The sequence below is a fragment of the Achroia grisella genome, unplaced genomic scaffold (assembly GCF_030625045.1).
Source record: "Achroia grisella isolate CSIRO2021 unplaced genomic scaffold, CSIRO_AGI_Agris_v1 utg874, whole genome shotgun sequence".
Taxonomy (NCBI): Eukaryota; Metazoa; Arthropoda; class Insecta; order Lepidoptera; family Pyralidae; genus Achroia; species Achroia grisella.
The window spans coordinates 6,182,674-6,202,710 of record NW_026713051.1 but is presented as its reverse complement, the minus strand read 5'-3'; the positions used below and the strand labels follow the sequence as shown (position 1 = coordinate 6,202,710).

General features: G+C 33.9%; 3 protein-coding genes across 3 annotated transcripts; 2 read left to right on the top strand and 1 right to left on the bottom strand.

Annotated features, from left to right (window-relative positions):
* The first annotated feature begins 1,696 nt into the window (after nt 1-1,696).
* Nucleotides 1,697-7,404, top strand: LOC131853118 (uncharacterized). The gene is made up of 10 exons (XM_059203932.1): nt 1,697-1,738; nt 2,202-2,382; nt 2,766-2,998; nt 3,518-3,644; nt 3,955-4,144; nt 4,545-4,674; nt 5,046-5,127; nt 5,556-5,686; nt 6,046-6,136; nt 7,322-7,404. Exons 1-10 carry the CDS (start codon nt 1,697-1,699, stop codon nt 7,402-7,404), a joined length of 1,290 nt encoding a protein of 429 aa, XP_059059915.1.
* Nucleotides 7,405-8,665: 1,261 nt separating this feature from the next.
* LOC131852984 (uncharacterized) lies at nt 8,666-14,331 on the top strand. Its single transcript, XM_059203756.1, has 9 exons — nt 8,666-8,809; nt 9,143-9,225; nt 9,837-9,879; nt 10,456-10,575; nt 10,977-11,172; nt 11,677-11,825; nt 12,452-12,550; nt 13,487-13,527; nt 14,075-14,331. The coding sequence occupies exons 1-9, from the start codon at nt 8,793-8,795 to the stop codon at nt 14,239-14,241; spliced, it is 915 nt and encodes a 304-aa protein (XP_059059739.1). The 5' UTR covers nt 8,666-8,792; the 3' UTR covers nt 14,242-14,331.
* A 458-nt stretch (nt 14,332-14,789) lies between these two features.
* On the bottom strand, nt 14,790-18,749 carry LOC131852990 (proton-coupled amino acid transporter-like protein CG1139). The gene is made up of 8 exons (XM_059203766.1): nt 18,538-18,749; nt 18,203-18,263; nt 17,949-18,099; nt 17,046-17,252; nt 16,463-16,741; nt 16,208-16,386; nt 15,713-15,882; nt 14,790-15,197 (listed from the first exon to the last, which is right to left on the bottom strand). The coding sequence occupies exons 1-8, from the start codon at nt 18,587-18,589 to the stop codon at nt 14,953-14,955; spliced, it is 1,344 nt and encodes a 447-aa protein (XP_059059749.1). The 5' UTR covers nt 18,590-18,749; the 3' UTR covers nt 14,790-14,952.
* Between the last annotated feature and the right edge of the window lie 1,288 nt (nt 18,750-20,037).

Here is a 20,037-nt window from a genome sequence, read left to right as displayed (position 1 = left end):
CCACTAACTATAGATATTTAAATGTATAAGTTTTCTTTTGGTTTGAGTTTTATTTTTTCAATAGAATGAATATGGTTGTGTTTGCAGTATTAAATATATATTATTATTTGTCTTTGTTATTCAAAGTAAACAAATTAATACATGTATAAAATTTGATATAGATTTATTATAATTACAATATTGCTATAAATTATATAATTGATTCTAAATCAGTATATATACTATTATTTACTCTAAACTGGGAGATTAATATGTACTCGCTAATGTATAAATAATGAATTCCCATATACTCATCCGTTGTATATTTCCCTTTTAATGTTATACTTCTAGTATGAACAACAACAATTCTTCGTTATGTGAAACTCGTGGTACTTTCATGCGTTCTCATTCTATTTTTTTTGTTTTTAAAGTCTTCTGCATAGTTATGCTTGCCGGTGTCTCATTTTATAAGAATGTTTACGATATTTAGAATTCTTAATGAAGCTATGTTGAGTATAAAGCAGAATATCCGTGGTAAGTTTCACATCTTGAAAGAAATAAACAAATAGACAGTAAAGATTGCACGGTCTACGGACTTGCATTTATATTGTTAACCTAGTTTTAACACGAATAATATTAGCTAAATATAGCTAGTTACTAGTCAGCTTGTGACTATGTCTAGTGCAAACTAGTTAAAACGTCCAGAAAGATAAATACCTTTATTTACCATAAAATTAATCTTGTTAAAACCTGGTTACCAAGCTAAATAATGTGTATTAAACATGACAGTTTAAGAATAACTATTGTATTTATGTATTTGTATTATACTGCGCAAGTATAATTTTCATTACTGTAAAATCGTGCTCAATTATTTGTCAGTTTCTATATTAATTTGTAATGGACTGAATAATACTCTCATTGCAGTGACTACATATTTTATAAGATATGTAGTATCTCTTGTAAAAGTAAAAGTAAAAGATACTGAAAATATTAATGAACTTTTTTTAACCTTAAGCTTTTGTATGAATTGTAGATGTAATATAGGATTTTTTTATTGTGAAGTTGATTTTTATTTCATTATCCTTCGGCAATTTTTTATTGTAAACTATTTGGCATGCACGTTGTACACATCGGTTGGAAAATGCACATTAAAATACACAAACTATTTAAATAATGAATTTGCTGAATGTTTTTTTATGTATGAGTGGACGTGTGTATGTAATGGATGTCTGTGAGATATAAAATGGACTTCTTTAAGAAAATCTATACACCCAAATACTCAAGCGCCTCTAGTCTTTATTATCATTAAAATTTGTTTTAATGGCTAATTACACCTATAGAATTAGCGTAGACGTATTATAAATGTGAAAGTTTGTGAGTGTGTGTATGTTTGATTCACTGATATTTGCACTTAACCCTTGATGCAACTTCACATACCCTTGGGAGCACGCATACCACTAATTGGGCAACGCCGGCGTAGACGATTCCTATTTTAAATAATAGAAGATCATTTTGTATGAGTTGTATATAAAGCAAACCCATTGCATATACCGATGTAAAAAAGTACACGACTTTCTAGGTATGTAAGTTCGATACACGTAAATATTGTTATCACTATACAAGTATAATAGGATTAACAATTCTAGCAATTTAACAAGTAATAGACCAATTATTTCTTTGAAACTGTTAACAGTTGCAAGGCAGTCTGGTCGACAGCATGTGGGTTGTGGCGCTAACGTTTTTGATATTGTTTACAGAGGTACGTTGCACATATCTTATTAGGTAATAGATGCGTAAAGTAACTTCGTACGCCTTTTTACGAGAATTGTGCGGACGGAGTAGTATGAAATTTCGCACACTTATAGTTTATGCGGAGAAGGGGTGTAGAATCAATGAATAATTATTGAAATTATATATAATTTCATACAGTCATATTAGCATAATAAAAATACATAAAATCAATAAACAAAAAATTAAACACACTACTATGTGCCTATTTGACACACATGCATAATTACTCTTTTGTTTATTGCGTGTATGACTGCCAGTGTCTGTGATTATAGAATAGTCTTTAACAATAGAATCATAATACTGTTAAAACTTATAATTTAAATTACTTATGGTCGAAATTCGACCACTAGGTGATCACTATTATATACTAGTATACCTACACAAATCTAGAGTTCAATACAGGAAGTTGTAAATTGATGCCCGATTTCCAGGGTCATGGGTCTCGTGCGCATTTCAACAACATGTCGGCGCATGAATTCACAACGCCGTCAGACGAGATTTTGCCCATGCTGCCGGACGAGAATCTCCAGGCCTCCACCGTCATCGCTGGTCTCATGCCCGACTCATTCGGTGAAATGTTCAACTTTTTAGATGGAGATAGCTTTGGAATTGGTTAGTTTCACTATTGTTTTCTACATATTTGAGATCCAAAATGTAATATAATATATATGTATCAGGTCAAGCCGCATAGGGTCGCTAGGCCTATGATAAACAGAGCTTCTGTTATGGGTACATAGTTTTTTTATAAATACATATATAATGTACGTAGAAAACACCCAGATCGATACAAACATCTATAATACTCATGAATATAAATGTTAGTACCGTACGAGGAATCGAACCCGTGACCATTGGAAGTAAGGCGGTGTGTTAAACATGGCATGGCATGGTACCTCCCTTTTTTCAATCAAAAACTTTTTTCTTGTTACTTGTAACATCAGGACTTGTCCTGTCTTTAAAATTATCGGCCAGCATTGTTTTCGGTACACCTGCAGGCCCCATGCACGAGTTCGTGTACGGGTGGCAAGCGATAGTGAACACTATGAGTATGAAGAACAACGTCGAGGTTCGCAAGAGAGCTGGACTACAGCGTTTCGCACTTGCTGGTATTAACGGCATCACTCTCATATCCCACATTGGAGCGACCGAGATTATGATTAATGGCACCAGGTCATACTGCTTCGGCGGGGTGTCGCGGCCTCCAGGCAGAAGAAGCGTTATTTGCAAGGTTTGTGCTTTACAATAACAATAATTACAATACACAATATCATCATCAGAAAGATCAGAATAGGGGTAATCAGATTAATTAACTCCTAAAAATATGGTCGAGCATAGTGATTGCTGGCTCAATTATTATACTCGTAAACAAGTGCTGCTTGCAGTAACTGGTCTGCTCTAATCACTACGACTGATTTAATCTTATTTACTTACTTAGCCTATTAATTATGGATTTAATATTTTGACTTTAATGCATTAGTTTAAACTGATAGTTTGTATTCACACATTTTAACTCAAAAGTTACAACAATTATTTAAAAGAGCAACAAGTTCAAGTTCTTAGTTGTTCTTTTTGTGATGAGACAGACTTTTCGAATGAGCGGCAAATTACAATAAATAAGTATGACTATTCAAAAGTTTTAAATTTATTTTAATAGACAGCTTTAAAATATTTCTGTAAATAAGTCACCTTCGGTGAGATATGTGTTTGTAAAAAACCGGGACAGAAATAAGGTGTTTTTCTCCCTTAGGGTGCCATGTACCAAGAAGCTCGATTTACGTGCACGGTTCCTTACCTTCGATACCCTACTGTGCTTGGGTATAAATATTGCATTGATAAGTACGCTGCAGTGAACACATTAGATGGCACCTATAAAAGTAAGTCTACCAAGCTGATTGGTATACAGGGTTAGTCCTTGTTACTATTAATTAATTGATCCCGTGTAATATTATTTCTGAAAGCTATTTTTTCATACATAAATAAACATGCATTCTTTATTACAAATATTGGCAACCCTATTCTTTGGTTTTCAATCAAACAGTCGATGTTCGTGAGGGAATGGTAAGTAGGGGGTGTCACCAAAAAAGCATGCATCCGATTTTCATTCGTAAATATGAGTAGGTACTAATAACAACAACAACAAATGACAGCTTATTTTGATGTTGATGATAGATTTTTTATTTGTAGCAACATACTGCGCTCGTGGTGAGTCCGTGCCGAAGTTCCATTACGATTACATATGCGAGCGAAAGAATATTAAAATTAAACATATTAATCTAACCGATCCTAATGAAAGATTCAATGTAAGAAACCCAGAGGTGCGCAGAGCGGAGTATTATAGAGCTCCGTTTGATATATTGAAAGCATGTCCGGATTGGTAAGAATTAATTGTCATACATTTTTTTGTAATTGCTATAAACAGATAATAATGACCCAAGACTATACACAGCTCCATGTAGTATCAAGTTAAGCAGAGCTTGACTTGTACTAGATAATTTAGATTACATAGATTATACAATACATTTTGTTGTACTTACATACATACATAAAAACAGCCAGACCGATGCAAACAGTCATAGTCATGAATATAAATGTTTACATTGTGTGAGGAATCGAACCCGGGACTATCGAAACTAAAGCAGTGTAACCGCTGCAAGTCGTTGTCAGTTGTAAGTGCATATTCTTGATAAAACAGTTAATAATGAAAAAATGTACAGTCGTAGGTAAACATTACTATTATTATAATGGTTAGTGAATTATATACATAAACCTACCAGGTATGGTTGCAACCTTCGAATTTCCCCGGAGATGCTGCACCAAGAAATGCCTGCCGCTTTGATGGATGCCAACGAAACGGCTTTTGTGGGACACGGTGGCAAATATTGGCTCGCATTGTATTACACTCAGGTAATGTTAATAGTGTGTACTAAGGAAGCAAGGGTTTTGAGAAAGATGTAACAAAAAGTATATTTAATTGGTCGCATACAATCTACAAAGTAACATATAACAAGTAGTCAGGGGCGAACGCGATTTAGTGCGTGAGAGAAAATGCACGCAATCGTAAACAGGAATGTGCAAGATTTCGTTCTCTTTGTCTACATTTACATGCACATTATTTCCTTTGTGAAACTCAATCTGCACGTGTGAGAGCATATATGTAAAAGCTATTAGCAAAATTACATTTGCGTATCCCATAATGATACTGAGAAGGATTTGAATGAAACATTGTTGACCTTCTAGGTAATGTAGGTATTCAACAAATAATCTGTTCATTTCAGTTATCTACATACGCTACGTACTTCCAAGCTCACGGAGAATATCCATGGGAGTCAAATAGGCCGATACTTTCTATTGATAAAGGTGAGTGTTCAAGCTAGAGCAAGCTTTATGGCATCGTCATTTTAAATTAGATTCAAGATTTTGTTAGTTTGCATATGGCGTCACATTTTTTATTGAATTTACTGAGATTTTCTCCGGAGAATTATTTTCCGTGTTTCTGTCATCTATGATAGATGTCGACCGTTGCTTGTAAAAAGGCAAAAGCATTTTTTTCATTGAACTATTCTAAGGCTGTTTAGCAAACTTTTACAGCTTCCCCACCCGATAGGGGGCGAGTGCAAATGGCACTTTAAACCCGTGGAACGCTTTATCGAACCTCAAATTTAATCGCCGTTTAGTTGGATGGATGGGTCTATTAGAGAGAAGTCCGCATATGTACCAATATTTTATTTGGTCAAAAAAATATTTTTAATTGTTAACTAAATATATATTTAATATAAAAATTTCAGGTGGTATTTGGGAACAGTTATTGAAAGCTAACATTGGACCGGACATGAACCTGCACTACAATCTGAATGGCATTTTCAATAGATACCCAGGAGCCGCTGTGGCTTCTGATCTAATGAGAAACGATGGACAGGTAAGTATATTAGTAGAAAAATAAAATACTAGTAGATTTTTTAAACTAATTATTCTCTTAGTGCTGATTATGGAGACAAGCTGCATTCGTAACCGCTGCCGCTTTACTTCCAATCATCGTTTGTTCGATTCTTCGCACGGTGAGAATATTTGTATTCATGAGTATGATTGTTTATATCGATCTGAATGTTTTCTATGTTTATTATATATGTATTCAAAATATATCTATTTAAGGTGTTTAGTATCCCTAAAATAAGCTCTGTTTACCGTGGGACTAGATGGCGCTGTGTTAATTGTCCAGGGTTGTTATTTATTTATACTAGTATCACGGTTCACAAGAGTTAATATTTCTTCATGTAGGTTCAGCCTGGTAACTTCAGAACAGACAGTCGTGATGGTGTACCAGAAGAACTCATTGTAGGCAATGCGCATTTGTCAGCCGACGGTCCAGGTAATTTATTTATGTCATAAATTATATAAGCTGTTTATTCATATGTATTGTTTATTATATTATATAATTTTTATTTATATTTGCACGGCCAATTATTATTAAAAATTATTTTGCACCACCCATGGTTAATTGGTACATAATGCCGCATGATGTTAAGTATGCCATATGTACTTTGAAATTATGTGCATTAAAGTTATGTAAATAAATAAATTACTTTAAAATAAGATCACGACTGTTACATCAGATGGGGTAGTAATTCGATATCGTTGTTTATGTAAATTTGGCATATGATTTGGTAGACTATTCAATGTGGTAGACTATATTCATATTTTATAGTCTACCACATTGGGGTGGTAAAGTGATGATATCTATATTGGGTATTGTGCATGTTTCTTGCTTTTATATATTATATATATTCTAAATTAGTTGCTAATAGAATTTATTATTTTAATTTTAGTTGGAGTAGGGCATTCAATATATATTCGATTATTGAATTTTAATATTACTGTATATGTTTATGTTTACGTCCCGTACGATAGGATAGAGGACGTAGTGAATGTTGTATGTGTAGATAATGTGTAGGTATTTCCCAAAAGGGCTCACAGCGATGTTAAAAATTAATTAAAAATTTAAGCGGATATTAAAAATACAAAGTTTATAAAAAGAATGGTAGATAAGCTACCTGCAACAAGTTGTGATTTATATTATACTAGCTGTGCCCGCGATTTCACACGCGTTAAATGTCGAATACATAAATTTAAATAAAAAATGTAGCCTATTTGTTATACTGATGCATAAGCCATATTATTTTAAAGTTTCATTAAAATCCGTTCAGAAGTTTTTGCCAGTAACAAACATCCATACGCACAAACTTTCGTGTTTATAGTATTATTAAGATTCAGATTATCAAATAAAATTTGCAATATTTGACAGTATGTGGTCGTAGCAGCTGTTTATCGAAATACCAGTATAGTCGCATTTTCTATTCACAATAAAAATATGCATTCGAGAGTATGATTGTTTGTATTGTGATGAGGGTGTTCTCTGTAATTATTAATTATGTTTTTATAAATAAAATATAAGTATTTCTATCAGTAGTTCAGTTTAGTACAGGCTCTGTTTAGTTTGGGATTAGATGGCGCTGTGTGAAATGTCTTCGGTTATTATTTTTTGTAATTATTTCAGGTGGTGATCCTAATTCTGGTCCATACAAATTCATACATGACGCCCAGATTCAAGCAAATATCGAACATGGGCAAAATTTATAATACAATAGAAAGAAAGAAAGAATAATTATGGTTTCGTATACATTTGTTTTATTGTAACAGCTACGAGTCAATTTAATAACATTATTATGCGGAGAATAATAAAAGGAAAATGTTGTTGATCTTTTTTAGACTTAGTTGCTTTCTTTATTTCCTACTAATTCCACTATACGTATTATTGCCCAAATGCCCGGCTAAATGCAGAAAACAGAGTCTAATACATATTACATACTACTAATTAAACTTAATCCGAAACGATGCATCAAGTCCAAAGAGGTTGTCCATTAATCTCTTTAGTGGTTGCTACGACACAACTCCAACTTTTTCCTTGATCTGCTTTATATAGCAGTGACTTGGTCTTCCCCGTCACCTCTTACCTTCAATAATATTATTCACAAGTGCCCCGAAATTTTTCACCGCCTATTCTCAATAATATTTATTAACTATCTCTTTGTTTTAAGCCTTACTACTCTTACTGCAGTAGTCTAAAGAAAAAAAAAAATATCACAAAAATAAACTAGATTTGAACTTTACAAAATTAGTTTTGTACAGGACTCCTTACATTTGGGCCGCTGGCTGGTATGACTATTCCTTATTTTTAAATATTTATAATTTATATCGGTTGCTATGGTTTTGTTTATATACTCCTTTTTACGATTCCTTGTATTGCTCTTGCTTTCATATAGTTTGTTACGACATATATTTTTATAATATACTATTCTTTTACATATTGCATCTTTAATTACCACCATCGTTGGCTGCACCGACCCCAGCGCCCTATACACAGTCCCACACAAGTTTATTGTACTAAATTGAAAGGGAAGGAAAGGTCTCATAAAGCTGTTAATTTTTTTTTTACTGGGAAAATTTGTTATGTACGATGTGATGAGGTTTCGCTATTTTATCTAATTGTTACCTGTACTATCTAAGATACTATGTAGTGAGTATTCGGGTGTAATAATTGTACCCATTAGTAATTTTATTCGTTAGTGTGCTACATAGCTTATTACTAAAGCGAACGTGCAAGGCAGAGTCGTAATGCGGACTGACTTTACACTGGAGTTAAGTCAAAATTAAATGGAGACGTAAGCAAATGGAAGGGTGTTGTTGACAGGAATATTTCACGTGTAGGGATAAAACAAGCACATCATTAAAGGATCGTACAAAATCATAGAATACTTTAAAAAGTAAACCTTCATGAATGTACGGAACGTGATTATGATATTACAAATAGGTCTGTGGTCTGAATTCTGTCATCACTGTCATTATTGGATGACGATTCTAACGCCCTAATGTAGGCTTTACTTCAATTTGGCGTAATTCAATTTAATCACACATTACCTTAAAATCATCAATGCTATAGTTCTGATAATAAAGTTAATCCAATTATAATGACATCTATATTAATGTAAGTTTTTACAATAATTATAATATGTAATATTACTTGCAAGTAAATTCGACATGGATCGACTGAAATAATATTCTTTAATAAATGAAAGGACGGAGAATTAAGAAATAATTCAGACAACATCTTGTAGAAAACTTGCACTATGGTGAAAATTACTAATATTATATGTATTTGAACGAGGATTTACAACTCATACAAGCTCATTTAAAAAAAATAAGAGCCGAGTTTCTTGTCAGTTCTTTTAGGCTCGAAAGTACTCCGAACGGACGGTAGATTTAACATATATCAGAGTTTGTAATAGACCTACATGAATAAATATATTTTGATGTTGAGGTCCGAGGGTAGTGACAGTGCGGCAGCAGTTGGCGCTGGCGAGGGCACTACTTCGCCATGGTTCTTCAGCCCACCTGAACGAGGTACAAACATTAAGACACTAGTTGTGCCTCTGACTTCGTACGCGTATACATTTGTAGAAGCCATTTCTTGATGTTAGTATATCAGATATGACAACGATAAAGAAAAATTTACTGATGATGTAGTATTAGTCTATCTTGTACAGATTTGAAAAGAATATGCCCTGAGTTTCTTGTCAGTTTGAGAGAGCACTCTCAACATACGGTACATTTGACATATCATTATAGTACGTAATACAACTGCATAAATAAAGATAGTTTGATTTTATTTATTAAAACAATAAACGATGCTTCTTGTGGTTCTTATGTTGGCCTTTATTTTTTTAATTTATCTGTTTGCGCCATGATTATACAAATACATATTCATAATCATGTGCAAACAGATTTAATAAGAATAAGATCAGAATTTCCTGTCTGTTCTTTTTCTTAAAAGTACTCCGAACTGAAGGTAGATTTACATATTACTATCAAAACAGTCTGTAATAGACATACTTGAATAAGATATTGTGATTTGATATGACGCTATTTATATTTTACGGGTAGTAGTAATAAGTATAATGTGTTTATACAACTTTAAAATATTATTCCTTAAGTAACCTGTTTAAATTGGTCAGGCAGGAGCCCCCGGCGTCGTCGGTCACGTTCCTCACCAGTTCGGTGAGTTTCACCCTTTTTTTGTTGTGTTAAACAAAAAGATAGTCGTTGAAGGACGTCTGGCAGATGTGCAACATGAAAATTTTATGCTAGATATTATGCATAGATTGGGGTAAGAGCGATTCGAGACAATTTGTTACACCGTACTTGTCTCCTACTACGTTTCAACATCTTTCCAATAAAAATCCTGATATTTTTACAGTAGTTGACTGTAAAAACTCCTGCAGCATGTAATTTTTTCAAAACAGTGAACTTATGCGAATAGAGACATGGTATTCTATATAGTGTAAACCGGGTCTTAATACAAACAATATAAATAATGTGTATTATACACGAAAGTATAAAAATATCAAGAGGCATGATAACTTAATTCTCTTGAATGGCAACACATGAGTCATGTCACATGATAACGTAATATCCGCACTGATACTCATGCATGATAGGCAATGGGTAACCATTTTAGGTTGAAAAATAAAGAAAGTCGAACTGGAATGAATTATTATAATTTTGCCTTTGAAAATAAAAAAAGGAAAAACTGTAAAGTATAGACAAATGATACCGTCACATTTTTTTAAACAGATTAAGCTTGGCGTCGTTAGCAACGCGCACCCGCAGTCCATTAGCGTCGCCACATCGCCACTCTACCGCAACCACTCGTTTGTCATCAGTACAGCCTGATGTCTACTGCGCCGATCAGAAGTAACTAATTATTAGTACTTTTTTGTTAACATTGTGAATTTCAAATCGACTTCTTTCAGTCTGAATGACTTTTAGGAAATTGTTTCCAGTGTTTAAATAGTTATTTTGTATTCTACGGGGGATATATTATTATTAATTATTAATATAGGTACTTTCATATCCTTCCGGCTTAATACCACTTTCAACTAATTCTACATTTATAAATTAATAATAAACATATGACAAAGAGACTCGGTATAGCACGTCCTCTGTACTCCACATAATGCATTATTCCACACTTCACAACATATAATTGGAAGATTTATGGAGATGATAAAGAAGGGCTTATATTGCTAAGCTTGTTTTATTATTATTGTTATCCTTCAGATTTTGATTGTTATGACAAGCCAATTGAATGGCAGGTTGGACTGGCCAAGTGGCTCTGCTTACTTCTCTGTGATGCCTCCTGCTACACCGTTGCGACTAGTTCCCCTCGTTACCAGCCCGATGCTGTCCCCAAGGGCCGAGTCTCCTCACCAGAAACCAGAACTGGTGGTACCTATGGTCATTTTGTCTGAGACTAAGGAACTGTCAATTGAAGACCCACCAATGGCAAAGGTTTAATAAATTAATAATTAATTAAAACATTTAGTAATATTTTTGTATACATGTAGTAAACATTTCGTAATATAAATATTTAATAAATTAGGTCGGTAAGTAGATTTTTGGATAACTGAGCCCGTTACCCGTATACCTTTTTTCTTCTTTGTTCTAATTGGTTTACCCAATTGGAAAACAAACAGTAAATTTTAAGTGAAGCTTACAATTCACTGAAATCAAATAGGGTAAATTGTTTCTGAGTGATTTCGCTTTTTCTATGTAATTCATATTCATAGAATGGCATATGTAGTCACGGCACATGAAGGTAAATGGCGATCGTTTCCTATTTACAAGAACAGCAATACGGGCATCAAATCATGGCCACTTATGCGTTGCCATTAAGGAGAATTAAGGTGTCATGACTCAGTGCCCAGTAATTTTGCTGGCAAAATTGCTCGCCTAAACGTTTTACTCCTGAGTTTGCTTCAACACATTATATTTATATTTTTTTGTACGGGACAGAAGAGGATGCCGAGTGGTTGTCAGCGACGTATTGTACGTCGCTTGCTGCAAGAGTTAGTAACAGGCTTGCCACTACCTGTTACTACCTTACCGTGCACAGTTACTTATCGGAAAACAAATGTATCATCCACATTGGTATCAGCAGCCAAGTATGTAATGAACATTTTCAATAATTAAATAAAAAAAACAGGAGTCAACTTCATTGTCTTGTATACTTATGTATTTATCAATATTTTCAGTAAAACGTCCTAGACGGTGTATATACCTACTGGATTGTCTGATCAATTCCGATCAAATACGAATACTGCATTACCTTGACCAGGATCGACAAAATAAAGGAAAATAACCAAATTTATTATGTTAATTATTTTCTATGTCTGGTGCAATAAACAGTAAAATAAGTAAATAAATACAATCTGATAGAAGGCTATCACAACTCTCTGTAATGAGAAGTCACGTCTTGTTCCCGTGTTAATTTTGTCAAAAGCTTATTAGCTTTGTAGAATAAAATAATCTAAGTACGTTTAAAATAAGTCTGTCCCTCTTATTATTTCCTAATGATATAGATTTCAAGAAATGATAAGGAGGTTTGATCATTCAGCGCAATGTTGCAGTAGTTAACCATTACATTATTTTAAGCTGTTCGCTAGAATGCCGATCTGACCACGTTCATTTACCGGGGGGTTACATCCCATCTCCCAAAACGTAGACACTATACTAGGAATTATGTATTCTTACTCAACACTAATATTTAATTAGCACATTTCTAATTCAGGGTATCTCAAGCTGTAATCACTGCTTCTGCGACTCTATTGTCTACATCACGAATAGCGGCTGAATGCAAACACGTGGCGATCCAGGCACCTACGCATATGTAATACATTAAAATATTGTTTATATAGCTGTAGCCATCTATATTCTATAATCATGAATAGCATTGCGGACATGACATAATACATAACGGTCGCCATAGTAATTTTTATGCGGTGTCATTTCTCGCTTTTCTTTCGTAGTTATCGAGTAGTTTATTCATCTCTTATTTTAAATTAGAATATTCTACTGCTTGGCAGTAGACCGAGATAGAAATATAGGACTGCAGGTGGCTTTGTAGATTCTCTTATTTTGATTATTCAGCTTAGAGGTAGACATATTTCTTAAAAGTGAGACTTCATAGTATGATTTGTGATTTGTGCAAATAAATTACTAGCTATTTTATCGAAGTAGGTGTAATTTTGCATTTCCATTCAATTTATTAATGGATTTATAGTGTTGACTATTCGGCGACTAAACTGTGTGACCTGACGATGCCACGTTTAGAGACTGAAAACACGTGTTGCAATATGAGTGCAGTACTCAATAACGGTTAGAATTATAGACGCATATTATTCACAATTAGAGAAAATATAGCTTGTCAGGTTTTCTCACTGAATATTAGTGCTATCACAGATGGGTAGCGAAATTAAACAAAATATACATCCAATAAGTAATGAAATTGCTAGTTCATCTGACGAAGTGGTAATTAAAAATCATATTCATTTCATGCATGTACTTAACTTAGCGAGTAAAATAAATGAGATCAAAGATCCAAAGATTTTTATACAGTCTCACCCAAGGTTCAGATTAATTCAACTATAAAAGAGCAACTTGCCAGTTTCTTGCTAATTTTTCTTGTGATAAATCTGTTTTTCGAATGAGCGATAGAATTAAAAAAATATTAAATGACTTTTCAGAAGTGCTTGTATTTAGTTTATTAGAATAAAGATCATTTCTATTCTATTTGTTATAAAAATGCTACATATGCTGTTTACAGAAAGAGATCAGAAAAACATGAAGAGAATTCCAGCTTTGCTAGTAAGTATTTGGTTTATTATCGTATCGTGTAATTGGTTTATTGTTCCAGTTCCACCCTAATCTGTATATTTATCTCGAAACAACCAATAGTAATCACCTTTCCTTGCAACAGAACTATATATCAAAAGGTTTACAGAAAGTATTCCAAGAAATTTACAAACTAGGAGCTGGGTCGTCACCATTTATCAGTATAGTTACAGTAAAAGTAAATAATATTTATTAATTTAGTAAATTTATTATATCATGTATTTACAACAAAATGTATTAAAGTATAATATTTATATTAGTTGTCTAGTAACAATAACACAAGCTCTGCTTAGCTCAGGACTAGATGGGGCTGTGTAAATTGTCCTGGGGGTTCTTATTATTATTAGTTTTGATTTTGGTTATAGTGAAAAATTCGCTAAACATATTAATCAGATCTTGTACAAAATTGTATGATGGAGTCATATATTATACCGAAGAACTAAAATGTCATACCAGTTCGAGGAGTCTGGTACGATTGACAACTTAAGTTTAGCTGACATTTATATTGTTTGTCATACAGGTGGCGTGGAGAAGCTGCCTGCGAAAGACGAATGGGTGGGTGGTGTGAGAGCTTTGCGAGACTCGCATGTGCGGCTTGTTCTGAGACAGTTGCGCCACATAGAGCGGCTGAACAGAGCGCTAGACCGTGCCGCACCAACCATTAGCGTACATAATCTGAAGCACTGAATATTTACGACAATATTTACCCTATACCATTCAAAGATTTAAATAAACGTTTTTAAGTATTTCTTGTTATGTAATACCCTCGAGACCCCAACTCTCATCGTTCTACTCATCGTTAGTAATGATCACATTTGTGGGAACATTTCTCTGAGTATCTTCCCTAATATCTAGTGGTGATGAGCTATTTCTCCACGGCTTCGGTGGTATAATGGTTTAGCATACCGCCTTTTTATGATCGCGGCATCGATTCCTCCCAGAGTACAAACATTTTTAATAATGAGTTGGTTCATCTGGTTGTTTTGTAGATACGTACTTACTAAGGTATTTAAATATTCATGTCAGCTGTCTTTGTCAATAATTAGGAAGTTACCAATAATAAGTTACACATAAGACAAGCTCTACTCTTGCTCTTGCGACTGGATTATGCTGTGTGAATTGTACAGGGGTTTTTATTATTCCTATAGTAGGAGTGCTTTTCAAGGCCTGCTGCCTTAGCATACCAAGGAACACCAAATTCTTTCACGCATAAAAGTATTGAATGGGTTTTAATGATACTTTAAAATAATATAGCTCATACATCAGAATAACTCATCGGCTATAAATTTAATTCGTGTGAAACCGCGGACAATAATATTTTATAGACTTTTATTTATAACAACCTTATAAATAACAGTCTATAAAATATTTCATAATACGTTGTTTAAACTCAGTACTTTAATCTTCCTGTGCTTGTATGATTTCTATTATACTTGTGTAGCAGCCAGAGATCAGGGCAAACATTCCTAATAGAATGATGATAATATCCCGAAGCAATTTGTATTTGCAAGGGCCGTAAGTTGTGGGATACCAGACGCAAACATCTATCAGTCCGGGGAACACGATGGCCAGCAGAGATAAGCACATAGCGCCAAAAAGAGAGATGAAAGGTCCAAGTCGTGGTACTGCAACTGCTACAGCAACTGGTAAACAAATGATCCATATATATAAGTTTATCTAAGAATTAAGGAGGGAATTAGCATAGCACCAATGTCAGCGGTCGCGGTGTCTTATACATAGAAACAATACTATCCAATTCGCTACGATGGGCTAACTAACCTGCCTGTATCATCTTATGATCGTCCATTGGTGCTCTGCGAGCGTTTATCCTTAGTGACTATTCATAAGTTAAAAAAATGTGGGTTTTTTTTGCTTATAAATATAAACTTCACAGACCTCTTCGACTAGACAATAATTATTATGATAATCATGTTTTAATCATGCAGTAACGTTTCAAGTCTATTTATGCCACAGTAATTCCACCGACATACATGTACCTTTCTCAGCTGAATCGAAAAAGAATTTAAAAAAACATTTGTACATATTATATTTTAAATTAAATTACGCTTTCATACTTGTTTCAAACTACTGAGGTTATTCAACACCAGTTATTATTATATAAGAGTAAAAATTTGATTATTTTTGAAATAAAACTTACAAGGCAGAAGAACGAGGACAACCCTTAATATATAGTCAACACAGTAGACTTGTCCCTGAGGAATCTTCTTTTTAAGTTTACGCCAAGTGATGGCGTACGCCACAAAATTTTGCAGCGGAAATGATAGGAAGATGGCAATTCCAAAAAGAACTTTAGCGACTTGTGCTTTCCTGCAAGATTAGTATTCTATTTTTAAAAAATCTCCAGTCGGCTTATGTATTGGCTTCATAAAACTTTTAATTTTAAATCATTAAACTTATAATAGCTTCGGTGAGCCAACGATTTAGCGCCGCCTTACTTCCAATGGTCCCGGAATTAGACCTGTAACAGTGCTTGGTGGAATGATGCCACGTAGTAATAGTATCTTATTAATCCTACCTTTGGTTTACAGATAGAGATTTTGATTGATTCTTTGGGTTAAATATTCTTATTCCCTTAAATGGAAATCAATAACATACACATAAATTTTAAAGTATAACAAATATTTATACTTACTTTTGATCTGAAGGCAGATTCAGTGTGATTGATGCTTTTAGATCATTACCATACTTGAGGTATCCAAATACTCCGACTAATGTGTACAACGTCATTATTGCAATCATGCCCAAATTGAACAATCCACAGATGCCAGTGAATTTCTTTGGGCAGTCCATATTATACTCTAGTGCTAGAATCTGAAATCAATATTTACTAGAAACAATTACTTCAATATTCAAGTGGTGACTACGTTTGGATGTAAGTGATACGCACCACTCCTACGGCCTCCAGAGCAAATAGTGTAATTCCAATGAATACAGGGATATCTTCCAAGCGCTTTAGTTTAAGTGTATCATCACTAACTGAAACGTCTTCCTCGACTAGGTAGAAAAACACCAAGATTAAGCCAAAAACTGTCACTATGTTGGATATAGTGGACATTGGTGTCATCATCTTTAGATCTTTGATTAAATTCACTAAGATCAGTGGCAAAAGGATCAAACACAAATGTATCCGTACTGATGCTTCAAATAGATTATAATAGTCGCACACCTGTGATAGTAGAAAATAATTATCATTATTAGGATATCATTAATGCAATCATCAATAAACGGATCCTGTAAATAAACTTATTTGCTTGAGTATCTACTCCGTTTTATATATTCATTTAATTAAAAAATTAGTTCGCGTTGCATTTTATTGTTTGAATATACCTCCAAAATTACTAAGATTTATGTCTGATCAGTCTGCTTTACGAATGAATGTTAGAATAAAAAAAAGTAGTAAGTATATTGAATAAAGATTATTTCTATTTCTGCAAGAGTAGGTTTCATTTTGCTAATATTATTTCACTAACCTGTTTTAAATTTTCTGCGACAAATACAAAATATATGACGCATATACCCAGTTGCCACGTGACAAGCACTACGTCCACAAAATAATAAGTTAATTTCGCACTCCAACGTAAGCAGGGTGGTCCTGACTGAAGAGCAAATAACATTGACTTCGGGTATGCCATATAACCTCTCTTCTCACGTTGGCAGATTTTGTACTGTGCTATGATCTAAAATAAATAATATAAAAAAACATATCCATATTCTAACAATAAAATAATGCCTTTTATAATAACTAAATTAAATCTAATAAGACCAATTGAAACCAATTGAAATAACAAAAGCAATTGATATATAATAGAGGCATAACATGAAATTGAAGGGGGTTGTATTGATACACAACCCCCGCTACCGTGGCAGATTGCCGTCGTCAGTGTAGTGACCACAGAGACAATTTATATTCATATTTTACTATTATTTCATATTTATGGATCTGGTACCTAAAATGCAGGACGACCTCGGTGGTCTAGCGGTCTAGCACACCGCTTTACGTCCGATGGTCGCGGGTTGGATTCCTCGCACGGCACAAACATTTTGTATTTATGAGTATGATTGTGTCTGGGTGTTTTCTATATATAATATGTATGTATTTACGAAAAAATACCCATAACACAAGCTTTAGCTAGCTTAAATTGGGTCTAGATGGCGCTGTGTGAATTGTCCAAAAGAAAAAAAAAAGATATTACAGTTTCGCCCAAAAAATTGCTAAATAGCTAAAGGCAGTCACGTGATTGTGCTTTCCCGCGTTACAACACGCACAATCAGGAGCGGAAATAACATGTCGTGTAAAGGTAGCTATTAGGAAGGCTGCCATTCAGAAAAGCAAAATGAATAGCGGTTACTACAATAAGATATTGAATACATACGAGAAGCTGGATGCAGTATGTCGCAAAGAAAGCGATGGCTGGTATGGCTATAATACCATTAATTAACCCCAGACGGCGTACGGCATCTGGCATACACAAAATACCAGCCCCAATACTGGCCTTCAATAGATGTATCATTGTGTCAGAGTACCTGTTATAAAAATAATCAATGTGTCATGTGAAACGAGTCACCGTCAAATTATTGTTGTAGATTATTGTGATATTAATGATTTTCTATTCTCTTCTGTACTTACGACGTTGGTTTCTCTATCATTCGATGTGCATGAGGATCATATGCGTTTACGTCCTCTTCACCTGCAATAGAGTAATGTAGAAATGTTGAAAGTTATCTAAGAAAATAGCAGTTCCCACCGGCAAAACATTATTTATATGGAGTAAGTTGCTTTGCCTTGATATCTTATAATTTTATCCATATTTCACATTTCAATCGAAACAGCTTACAAAGCAAGCTGCTTGGTGGCAGAAATAAAATATGTGCTAGAGAGGTATCTATGCAGGCGACTTTCAACGAAATTTGCACTACTGCAACATCCCAGATACATGTCATAATTAACTAAGTAATACTTACCACCACCTGTAAGCGTCTCTACCACACCAGCCATGAACTTGTAAATGAACATTTTTGGATTTTTTTGTAACAAATTACCGTAAAATCTTCTTTGCCACTCTTCCACAATGCGATGCAATTAAAAGGGTTGTGATCAATAAATAACCCACATTTTTATAATATTGAACAAAATATAGAAAACCAATGTAAACGATTCAAAGTTTCCTAAATCGTCAAACTGTCAATACTTTTTATTTTGGGACAAGTGCTGGCAGAAATAAAACTAGATTGTAATTGGCCAGTATGTTCTTTTTTGTCTATTTGCAAGAATATGTCATAACTCTTTTCTATGTCCAGAATATGAAAGGTATTAAATACAATCCTATATCGAAGATCGTATCATATTTATTGGTTCAATTTTCCAGGTTTCGCCACGAAATAAATGTAACTCTATGTCTGCCATTTCACATAGACGCAAATCAACTTCGTTGTGAGCTTTATTTCGGTTGAAGGATAGGATGATATGCCAGTGAAATTACAAAGTACGGAGGCGTGACAACTTAGACCTTTAGAATAATAATGCATACGACTATTTTTCCGTGTATATAGTTAACATTAACATTATTTCATTATATTCTAGTTAACATTATATAAAACACAAAAAAAATATCACTGACGGATATCATGCTGGGTTTCGGTGTATATTGATACTCATTAGCGTGTCTAATTTCTTTTGTATACTTTATTATATATTATGTTGTTTTTGCACATTGATTTATTTTTATATGTAGATACTGAGTATGTGTATTTAGAATTGTTGAATTAATTTATTTTAAGTGATAACCCATTTTAAATGAATTGGTCAGATTAGTACCATTTTTTTATTATTGAGGGGTCTGGGTTATTACTCTTCGTTAAAGAGAACACTGCGACCTGCACCTATTCTCCTCGTTTTTTTTCAAAGTTCACAGTATAGGTCCGTCAGGGATAAGAATTGAAGGATATTTTTAGGACCGATGATTTTTATATGCTCAGAATAGACTGTGTACTTTTCAAAAGGAGTAGTTTCGTTTATGCATAAGTGGGCTACAACCACATAGGATGTGAGGTGGTTTTCTTCTTCTATTTCTTATTGGATTTTTTTCCAATCTGTTAGAAGCTAAAAATACGAGTATATACCTACATATAATAGTTTACTACATATTTTAAATCAATATTATTAGTCCAAACATGTCTCTCTAACAGACAGACGTATTGGGGTAAGGGACCCTTTTGCTAAAGAACCCTCTTGCAGTCACAAAAACATGTGTCTACTGCGCATGCTCAGTGAATGACGCCGTGCCCTCTCTCGTAAATGCCGGTTGTATGGACGGCGTAGTGCTGGACAGTGTTGCCACCTTAGAGGTTTACCAAAACAATTGATAGATTTAATATTTCCTTTGGTTAAACAAATTTCTCTTTGATGGCTTGAAAAAATAATGCTCTTATTATGTATAGATATAGAAATTACATATTGAACCA

Coding starts and splice junctions, on each gene's coding strand:
- LOC131853118 (XM_059203932.1), top strand. CDS start 1,697: ATGTGGGTTGTGGCGCTAACGTTTTTGATATTGTTTACAGAG. Junction 2,383..2,765: donor TGGAGATAGCTTTGGAATTG/GTTAGTTTCACT, acceptor GTACACCTGCAG/GCCCCATGCACGAGTTCGTG. Junction 5,128..5,555: donor GATACTTTCTATTGATAAAG/GTGAGTGTTCAA, acceptor TAAAAATTTCAG/GTGGTATTTGGGAACAGTTA.
- LOC131852990 (XM_059203766.1), bottom strand. CDS start 18,589: ATGTTCATTTACAAGTTCATGGCTGGTGTGGTAGAGACGCTTACAGGT. Junction 18,264..18,537: donor AGAGACGCTTACAGGTGGTG/GTAAGTATTACT, acceptor ACTCTATTGCAG/GTGAAGAGGACGTAAACGCA. Junction 16,742..17,045: donor TCGCAGAAAATTTAAAACAG/GTTAGTGAAATA, acceptor CTACTATCACAG/GTGTGCGACTATTATAATCT.
- LOC131852984 (XM_059203756.1), top strand. Junction 9,880..10,455: donor TCACGTTCCTCACCAGTTCG/GTGAGTTTCACC, acceptor TTTTTTAAACAG/ATTAAGCTTGGCGTCGTTAG. Junction 11,826..12,451: donor ACATTGGTATCAGCAGCCAA/GTATGTAATGAA, acceptor TTTCTAATTCAG/GGTATCTCAAGCTGTAATCA.